Here is a 10,526-nt window from a genome sequence, read left to right as displayed (position 1 = left end):
AACGTATCCCCTAAAAGGTGAAAAACAGTGCCATATCCAGCAGACACTTCTGTGTTCCCCACCCGGAGAACAATCTCCGTAAGACTGGAGAACTGCAGGCAGAGGTCTGCAAAAGGTAGACACTAAGGCGATACGTGGAGGTTTTTTCACAGTATCTATCACATTGCTTTCAGGCCAATGCACCCTTTCCATTATTAAAACTAATAAATCAGGGAAAAAATGATGGATGTAGCTGTAAGATTGGTTGTCCATCAGTGACTGCAGAGGTTCTTAGCTGTCAACTCACTGTTCTTTCAGTCAGCACCAACCGTGAAATGTAGTCCCTTGTTTCTGTAAGTTCGTACATATATGAGGTTTGGTTTGTTTTTTGTTTTTTTTTTTAATGAAAAGTAGTAGTTGGCTGGTTCAACACAGAGATTTGGCTTGTGAAAATTACTTCTGTTTTAATCATTGTATGTTGAAATGTTAAGATTTTTTTCTTAATTGAGCAATGTTTTGTGATTGTTTACTACTACTAGTGTGGTGCATGTGAGAAGAAAATACCCAAAACAATAAAACACACACAGTAAAGAAGCCACAGAAGCATTAAGCCCTTCCCTTTCAAAACTTTATTTCCTGATGCTAGCATCTCTGCCTAGCATTTCACCTCAGAAGATACTTTTTGTCTTAAGAGATACTAATGATAGGGGAGGATGTCTTCTCTTCAGTGTCTAACTTGTACCCATTCCTGCTGATGGTGAATAGTTGATAAGGAGCAACTGCCCATCACTCTGAACACACAGTGTTGTTCTGATCAAAGTGCCTAGTTGTGCCAGAATTCATCTGAAGAGTCTTAAACTGAGTTGTATCTTTTCTAACTGGAAAAGTTATGCATTGAAAAGCTGAAGGGAAGACTTAAATGATATTTAATAGAGACAAATCTCCAGTAGATCTTTCTTTGGTTTAAAAGCAACTTTTTATGTTTCACTTCAGTTGGTCTCTAGCGGGTTTGGTAATCCTGTGTATGTCTAGATGGGTTTAACACTGATTTATTGTTTTAATAATGGACAGAAATCAAACTGGTGCAGCTGCCCCAAACAAGACAGTTTGACTGCAGGGAGGCAAACCCTCCTGTGTGAATATTTCTTGTTAGAAGCAAGTTTCTAACAATTTGGGTTGGGTAATTCCTTGCCAGTATAAGCTTTATGAATATAAACCAGTTAGAATCTTTCCATAAATAAGAGTGTTTATTATCATCTTGCATAAATAGGAGCAGTTTTGTGCATGAATTGGATATGCTGGTTTAAACCTGCTTGCCGTGGTTCAGCTCAGCTTAGTTACGCAGACAGGTGCAAGCTGAATAAATACAGTCAATGTTCAATTCCTACAAAACAGTTCACATATAAACTTCACTGGAAAAACTAGTTTTCGTTTCAAACCAACCCAAGCAATCCTTAAGTTTCCATAACAGATATTTCACTTGTATCAGTTAATAGAATTTAAAATCCGCAGTTTAGGGAGTGAGGAGGACTCAGTATAATGAACGAGTTACGTCCCCTTACCAATGTAACCTGGCCTATAGCCCAGTAATGGATCTGGTAACACTGATACTCCAGAAAATAGCTTTATTTGCCCACTTCATGTTTCAGACTGAAAGGTTATGCACTGGGTTGTCTTAAGGCAGTGTGCTATAGGCTGGTTACTGGTCCTTCAGCATCTCATCGCTCCTGGGGCACTCACAGAAAGCATGGAAATGCTCAGGGAAAAGTTTTCTGTGCACTGTGGGACATATGTGGTGGTTTGCAGGGACTTGCCTGCTCTACACTTTGGCTGGCAGCTCTGACCCGCCGGGAAGATGAAGCCCCAGTAGGTGCCCCATTTAGATCTGGCCTATTTTGGCTGAAGGTATGTTCCCTTTCTTTTTTGTTTCTTAGGAAGTGCTTGAGATGCCAGTCAGTCTGTCTGCACCTCACTGGTCCCGGGTTCTGCTGCTTGCTGGCTTGCCCTGCTTCAGGCCACGAAATATTTGGGTTCGTCAGGCCGGAGTTTCATGACCTTGTCCACGCAGAGCAGGATGAGAGTCAGAAACCAGAGGCTCCAGCCAACGGCTGCTGCAATCCATCCATAATCATCCACACCTGTCGCGCAGCACATGGCTGCTTGTGTGCAGAAGTTCATGTCTGGTGGCAAAGAAATTAAAAGAGCTGATGGGAGACCAAGTACATAACAGATTCTCCTTGCAGATAAGACAGTGACTTCACCGTATGCCCTGTGGCCTGTCAGTCTGCTTTGGCATCTTTCTCCTAGGCCTGTCTCTTAACCTGGGGGATGGCAATATTCAGTTTCATCTGTATGTCTTCAAGACTCAATCATCCCTGTCTGGCCAAACACCTAAGCTGCTCCTCTTACTACTGCGCTCACCATTATGGAAATCTTTTAAAACACCTACTTAGCATTTCCTCATTCAGTTTTAGGAATGGAGTGTGATAGAAGTAGATACTTAAAATTAAAAATAAGCCTGGGATAAAGAAAACCTTATGTGAGAGAGTCAGAGATTCTCTAGTGGAGACACGCTTCAGCAGGATCTCCAATAGTTTAAGTACTCAGTACCTCTGCTGGCAATAGATGCAGAGACTGTTCTCTGCTGGGTGTGACTTGCATATAACAGCTGCAAAATACACCACCATTGGGGGATCATTATTTTATGTGTTTAAAAATGAAATAATTTTAATAATTCAATGTATTTTTTCTTGCACCTTTTGCATCTTTTTTTTAAAAAATCAGTCCAATTTTCTAAAGTCAGTTAAGGACTGTGTCATTTGTTGTTTCAGTTATGCTGTTGGCTAAAGGTATCTGCCAAATTTTTTCCATCACAAGGGCACAGTGAAGATACCTAGCTCTGTGTCTGCATCCTGGGTGGTAACGTGGAAATAATCAAAGGGATCTTGAGGACACTGGTATCTTGACCCCTTGGCCTGGAATAGAAGCTGAGCATGAAACCCCAGCACCCAGGAGAGCCGAGGCAGCCAAAACAACCTTGCAGCTATATGCATTCCATGTGGACATGCATTAAGCTTGTCAGCTGTGAAAAGCAAATGTCTTCTGAGCTTGGTGCAGGGCAGCCAGCATCCTGCACGTTTCCAGAGAAAAGGCAAGTGCGGGTGCTGCTCAGTTGCTCTCGTTCATGTGTGTCAGGCAGGACCATGTTCCTGTGCGTTGGCCTTTAGTGCAGTACAATTGTCCTGTGTGACAGGGAGCAGCTCTTCCCAGAACGAGAGATATGTTCTATATGTGCCTAGAGAAGGGGGAGGGACACATGCCCCCTATGCCCATGTCATGCTTTGAAGTAGCACGGCTCTGCTGGTACACATACTATAGTTCGGGAAGTGCAGGACTGCTGGGATATTTGACATTTGGGATGGAGAATGACTGGAAGGGCTGGTGGGATCTCAGGCTGCTTGGGACTGGCTGTCTGGGGAATACCTGGTGGGGTAGGGGAAGGAGGTTTCTTCCCAAAGTCCACATTGTGCCTACAGGCAGTCAGTCTGGCAGGGAGCTTTAAGGCACACAAATTACATTAGTTATTAATTGATCTGTTCAAAGCTATGAATCCATTAGAATTTGCATAAGATATATAGGACATGCCAGTGGAGGAGTCTTAGAAATGTGTCCCAGAGTTTTACCCGCAATGGGAGCCTTGACAACAGATAAATCCTTTTCCAGGACAGCCTCTCAGTCACCTGTGTCGTCTCATCACCTGGCTGTATCATGGTAGTAATGATAGTAATGAATTATGAAGACTTACTAAGACATGGTGATTCGTACTCAGTTGTGAGCATGGAGCTTGTTGAAACATTGGAGATGTCTTCAGCTGCTGCTGGAAGAAAAGCATAGGAGAAAAAGCAAGTTGGATTAGAAAATCAATACTGGGCATCAAGCATAAAAATCTGAAAGCTGTTGGTCCTGAAGAGATCTGTGGGATGGAAACAACCTGGAGAAAATAAGTTCCTGCCCCTAAGCATCACTGCATCAGGGTAAGCCTCCTCACTCTACCACTGTCAACACAGGCTCTAGAGAGACCTGCTGGAGCACCAGCCATAAGGAGCAGATGGATCACTGCGCCTCTACCTGAGCATGTCCCTGGTGTGAGCTGTTCACTCAGAGCTCAAATTAACCACTGTCCTTTCCCAAACTACAGGGGCAGAACGAACAGGAATGAAATAGGAGAGAGCATTCAGTGGCATGGGGAGATCCATGGCCAGCGAGGTGTACGTCTACCTCCTTTTGCCCTTAGAAAATTCCTGGTGGCTCTCTGGGGTGCAAAGGAATCTGGCTGAGCTGAGGGCTGAGCCCGTCCGTGCAGAGCTTCAGCAGATCCACCACAGCCTCAGTGGGAAGCTTTGGCTTTGCTGCAGATCAGGTGGAGCTGTGCCTGAAACTCATTAACCAGCTCAGATTGGAACACACAACATAGAGAAATAAGTAAGGGAGGGAGAGGAGGACAGGGACTTCAGTTGTCTCTTTATCCTACTTCCTACCTAGAATCGGAGCACACTTGCAGTCTAGGACAGTGTGGTGACTGGTCTCCAAGCCTCCAAATGTACATGGCATCACAGGCCAAACCCTCGTTAGACCTCTTAATCCTCCCCTTGCTCCTCAGTTTCAGCGTGCACCTCATAACACTGCAGGATCAGATGTGAGGACAGCTGCAGGATGCTACGGTCCCTGTGCATTAATACCAGCCTGTCCCCTGCTGCAGAAGGAAGGGAGTCAAAAAAATATCTCCTCCTGGGCCACTATGAGCAGCACAGTTCAAGTTCAGCCCGATGAAGTATCCTGTTGCTGAAATGGTCCCCTGCAGTGATAAATGAAAAAAAGCCTGGAGAGGCTACAGGAGTAAGGGTTCCTGCTGCATGCTGATGGAGGGGCTCCAATGTGGTGCTGGTCTGGTCCAAAGACCAGGCAGCAGCTATGAAAGAACTATTTCCAGTCAAACCATTACTGTGGAGTGTGATAGAGAGAAAATCAGTTCCAGCTTGATTTTGCTGAAGACTTCAAAATAATGGCTCAGGTTTAGTTTCAGCTCAGGAAAACGAAACCAAACAAGTTCTTTGGCTAAACCTTTGCTTTGAGTTTGGTATTTTCCAAGTAATAGCTTATAAACTGGTGTTGTCCTGCAGATGTCCCCCTTCAGGCCACCTGCTTTGCATTTTGAGCTGACTGACCATCAGCAAGACCAGAGCTTTCCTTCTGGCTGCCACCACACTGGGAACAGGTCCCTGGGCAGACTGCTCCAGGGAAGGGTCTGAGTGCTCCCCATTCCTCTCCCTAGACTCTGCTAGGACTTGCTGAATGACCTTAGTCAAGCCCATAATTTGTTTTCTGAGTTAATAAATACCTTACAGGAGCACTGAGAAGGATCATTAAAAACTGTATGACCTGTGGAAGAAAGCGCTGCAGAATATAGTGTTGGTTCATGTTTATAGACTTTCCAGCCCAAAGGACAGGCTGTCAAAGCTAACCCATCTTTAAACATCTGGCAGGTCTCAACTGGTGCTGATACACAAATGCAGGCAGTAGCCTGATGGGAAAAAAGCAGCTCATGGTTCTCATTTACATTTTGGTTTTAGGCAACTTCTCCAACTAAGGGGACACCCAAGCCAGATTTCCTGAAAAAAAAAACCCAACTAATAAGAGCTAAACTGGACTACAGTGAGCCTCTTGGTATTTCAAGTGGTCCCTTGCTTCAGCAAGCACATGATGGCCAAGTAACTGTGGTCCCCTATCTCCTTGCCATTCAGTGGAGCAACCTGCCGCTCAGCCACATTTACAGTGGATCTGTAAATAACTGGCAAAAGCACCTCTCTTCAGAAAGATGCTGTGATCAGTCGTGTCAGGTAATTCTCATTAGCATTAATCAATTCCAGCTCCTTACACTTTTTAGATGAGACAGTGGAGTCTACCTTGTTTTTAAAGGACAAATTACTGTCGGTGGGCAATACATGTAAGTATATAGCAGTAGGAAGTAGGTACAGTACTAAGTATAGGTATAGTAGTAGGAGTAAGGGGAAAAGGCAGGGTATGGAAACTGGAGCATAAGAGAAATACCTGCTGAGCAGGAATGCCAGGTCACAGTGGCGAAGAAGAGCACAGCGAAGGCTGCCCAGGGCTCGCAGAAGTGCTTCATGCCGGGGGTCCAGCTCCCACCCAAGCTGCCACACAGACCAGGTCGCTGTCACTGGCAGCTCTGGTTCAGCAAATCCTTGATCACCTCAGAGAGCCAGTGTGCAGGGCAGAGGGTGGAGCAAAGGAGCTTTCTGCTGCCAGGACACCTTGAACTTTCCTGCCACAACCGGGTGAGGAAAGAGAAGGGCTCCAACCAAAAGAGCTCTAGCCAGAGGTGGATTCCAGCACTGAGGCAGGTGAAGGGCCCCTGAAGGTCAAACCTGGAGGTTTCTCCCCAGGATCTGCTGCAGCTGGAGCAAGGAAAGGCCTCTGGAGCCAGCCCTTCCCAGCAGGGTCCCGGGCAGCTTCTGTCTTCTGAGTCTCCTTTTGGTCCTGTGAAGATGGTCTCATAGAGCTAGACAGGAGCAGAGGATCAGTGTGAGAATTCATCTCCCTATTTGTCTTTGATTTTGCATGTTTGCTGGCTTGACTTCCCCAAAAACTGCCCAGTAGTGATGCTTTTTTGGAATTTTGGAAGGTCTGTGTGGAAGCCTAAAAAAAAAAAAAAAAACCCAAAAAACCGCAGTCTTTGGTCACACTGGTACAGCAGCTGCTGAGTTAACACAGGGTATGGGCATGTTTCCACCGAGAAATGGCATGAAACCAGTGGCTTTGTGTAGGCTACTGGCAGTTACTGCCCTGTAACAATGGCCTTTCCTTAAGGGCCTGTGTTGGGTTCTGGGTTCTCTGCACAGGAGAACTGCTTCTGTTCTCACTCTCTGAGCACAGCTGTGTCACTTCCTCCATCGTCCATGTGCAGTGTGATGCTGGAAAAGATTTTTTTTTTTTTCTTCTCTTGTAGTTATACCACCACCTCTGTGACATGGGCAAAGCCAAGAGATGCTTCTCGCTGGCACAGCTTTATCTGCAGACTGGGAGGGATGCTGGCAAAATGGCAACAGCTAGAGGGCAAGATAAAAACAAGTGCAGCATGTTGCTGCAGTCCCCCATGCTGTTGGCTCTGCTTGCTGCTATCTTTGACCCACCACAATGTTGTTGATAGAGAAAATTTCAGGTATTAGATTGGACAGGAAGGCACTGGGAGAGGTGGGCTTGGTAGGGAGCAGGTTCCTGGTGCTCTTCAGCAGTGGTCACCCACAGCTTTGGGTGCTGACATGAGAACAAGGTTGTCTGGGGCCTGTTTGGGATGTGCAGCTACCCCTTGGGAGGCAAGGGGGAAGGTGTCTAAGGCAACAATTCAGCAATCCTAGGAGGACAGACAGTATCTAAAATTACTTTTTTTTCCCCTCCACACTGCTGAAATCTGCAGGGAGGGGCGTAATAGACTTTTCACAGGAACTGCAGCAAACTGCATGCAATGAGGTGATGTTATGCAAAACTGTGAGGTTAGTTTGGTCTCCCATTGTTTAAGAAAAACCTTGAGGAAAAAAAACACATAGGTTTAGCCCTGCCCAGTGTTTCTGTGGGGTGAACCTGCTTGTTCTCCCTGCTGTCAACCCCCCACCAAAAACACTCTCCTTCCCTCCAGCTGGCAGTATTTCCACAGTGCAGCAGGACACGGGCAACCACAGGTTTTCCCCAGAGAAAGGGCAGGCCAAGCCACAGATGAAGGCAGGTCAGCTGAAGCGGGCACCTTTACCCGCCTTGTCTCCTTGTTTTCATGTCAACACGCTGCTGGGGCTGGAAGAGATAGGGCTGTGCCAGCCAGTCCCCGACAGCTGCCTCCTGCTGCTGCAGGTCTCTGTGGCCCTGTCCTTGGGTTGACACCTGAGGGGTGGCCCAAAGTGTGTGGTGCTCGGCTGGCAGCCAGGCTGGGTGCTTGACCCCAGCAGCCATTGCTCTTGGTCTCAGTAGACATGAGTCATGGCAGGGGAGATGCTGGAAAAACGCCATGAAAGCTCATTTTGCTTGAAATTAACCTAGAGGATAATCCTTCTCTCTGCCTCATTTCAGTGTCTAAGTCCTTTTATGCTGGTTGTCTTTAATTTGTGTTTTCATCTCAGTGCTCTGTTGCATCAAAACTAAAACTTAGCTCTTTACTGAGGAAAGGTACTCCACTTTATTCCAGTTTCACTATTCCCTCCTGAATTTCTCATCCGTCATACCTGATGAAAGTTGACCTGGCAGTTAATTTTCTAAAAATAAGTAGTATAAAATTGTTCTGTGCAGCACAAAGTGTTTGAGGGGAAATGAAAAGACAAAACTGCTCTGCTATTGCATGAATGATTAATTTGTAATGAAATCTCTTCTGAATTTTAACTATTACCTAAATGCTTTTTGTCAGCTTGCAGGTAGATGTGCCCATTTCTAAGGGATGCTGAAAATATTTTGCACAATTAAAAATTTCTTTTGCTTTCCAAAATGTGTTCCCTCTGTGGTTCATAAAAGACCTGCTCCGAAGTCTCCTGAATCAGTGAAGAGGCTGCGCTTGGATTCAGTGAGTTTTGGATCGGATTGGAAATTAAGACTTTGCTTGTTAAGTTCAGACACAATGGGAGCCTTATAAAATCATTTCCTGACGCAGATTTGGATTTGTTTCATTTCTTCTTTGTAACGCATTCATATTTCGGAGCTATGACTGCCCGAAGAACACTAAGTCTCCAAAGCCTTCCCTAGCTTGGTTTCTAGGCACTGCAGGAATGCCTGTCTGCACGGGGGTGCCCTGGCATGCAAGGCACAACTGCAGCACCAGCAGAGATGGGCGATTCCTTTCCTTGGGCTCCCCTTCCCATGCAGGTCTCAAGGCAGGACTCTTTTTATGTGAATTAGGTACATCCCCAGTCCTACCCCTGGAGACTCTTCCAGGGTGTGTGGGGCTGCTGGTCAGCTTTTCATGATGATGATGAAGGAGGAAATACCTACCATTTGGTATATTTTGTGCCACAGAGACTTCGCAGTTAACGTTCTCTGCTGACCAAGGCATTACCCTTGACATGTCACCACCAGGTGTGGCTCTCAAAGTCATTACCTTTATTACACATGTACACACTCACTCTAGATGTATTTTCTGTTTACATAGGCAACATGTTTGTATTTTTAATTCCAAATGAAAGCTGATTGCTGCTTCAATCCTGTTCCATCCCAACAGTGACCAGCATGATAGCAACAGAGCCGCAGCACAGTATTTAACCCAGGGCAAAACACACAGTCCAGAGCAGTGCAGCAGACAGGTACATTATATCTGCGCATATCAGTGATAAGGGGACAAATCCCTTTTTTCTATATGACTCTTGAAGTTGTGTTAACTACACCCCTACTCTCGTTTCAGTGTACCTGAGGTGCTACTCTGTTTAGCTGTTTTGGTAAAAAAGCTAAAAAATTAACATCTCGTGTAGTCACACAAAACCACCTGCATGGTGGAGCTAAGCATGGAGTGATTACAGCTGAGATACCGATCCTAGAGCCACCTACTGCTGCTGGAAGTGGTGACAGCCCAGCTGGAGGAGTTGCATATTTGGAACCCCCCTGAGCTCTGTGTGTTGGCACAATGAAGGTGATGATTAGTTGACAATTCTTAGTTATTATTCACAAGGGCTCTGTACAGCCTTTGAAGTCATGGTGCTAAATACCAAGGACGATGCTTGCACGTGGTCTCTGCTATTGGTGAGACCACAAGAGTGGATCTATCTCCTACACTTGCTTTGTAGGTAGCGGAATCTCCAAGTGCAGCTATAGAAAAGATGCCTGTTGGGAGGGCAGGTCTGTCTGTTAGCAGTCCACTCTGTATTGTGGGCTCCCTCCCAGGTGGCCTTTATAAAGCTCAAAAAAGCTTAAGGGCCTTTATAAAGCCCTCAAAATTGCTTTAAAAAGCTCAAAACCTTAATCCTGATACCAGTATGTATCCATCAGGAAGGGGACAATTTTGTCTGGTATCTTCACTGATGTGAAAAATAACCATCTAAGGTAAACCTACCTGTGAACAGGGAATTTGAGTTTTAAAATGAAGCAAACAGAGGGAAAAAAAAAATCAAAACCACAAGGGTTTTAGTCCTAAATTGAAAGAAAGGTAGTGGGGATCTGCTTTCTGTTGCACAGAGGAAAGCAGCTCTAGCATTTCGAAAAACTCCACAGCCATGCCCTTTGTGTTTTCTAGTCCAGGCTGGGGTTGCTAGTAGACCAATGTTGAGCATGTGGCCCTGCTGTGACCTCATGCTGTCCCTCTAGAGACCTCAGAGAGAAAACCCAAGACTAGCTGCCCAGGCAGCATGGGGCTGATGGAGAAGGGCTGCCTTCAGCTCACCTGGACAGAGGCACTGGCGCCAGCAATGAGCCTGCTGACGGGGCTCCTCTGAACGGCGCCTCATCATCAGCTGTCATCATCTGATCTTTAATAATAAGATTATTATAAAATAATGTTCTTA

General features: G+C 45.7%; 1 protein-coding gene across 2 annotated transcripts; it reads right to left on the bottom strand.

The window, feature by feature from the left end:
• Positions 1-585: 585 nt before the first annotated feature.
• On the bottom strand, positions 586-6,622 carry TMEM213 (transmembrane protein 213). Of its 2 annotated transcripts, none has more exons than XM_026865974.1 (3): positions 6,088-6,622; positions 3,785-3,856; positions 586-2,159 (listed from the first exon to the last, which is right to left on the bottom strand). In XM_026865974.1, the coding sequence occupies exons 1-3, from the start codon at positions 6,164-6,166 to the stop codon at positions 1,990-1,992; spliced, it is 321 nt and encodes a 106-aa protein (XP_026721775.1). In that variant the 5' UTR covers positions 6,167-6,622; the 3' UTR covers positions 586-1,989. The 2 variants fall into 2 exon arrangements, with proteins under 2 accessions (XP_026721775.1, XP_026721783.1); XM_026865982.1 differs by having other exon boundaries at positions 3,785-3,853; positions 6,088-6,340.
• Between the last annotated feature and the right edge of the window lie 3,904 nt (positions 6,623-10,526).

This window comes from Athene cunicularia (assembly GCF_003259725.1).
Source record: "Athene cunicularia isolate RWA chromosome 1 unlocalized genomic scaffold, athCun1 chr1_part2, whole genome shotgun sequence".
NCBI classification, from domain to species: Eukaryota; Metazoa; Chordata; class Aves; order Strigiformes; family Strigidae; genus Athene; species Athene cunicularia.
The sequence above is the reverse complement of the archived record's forward strand: the minus strand, read 5'-3'. Positions and strand labels throughout refer to the sequence as shown.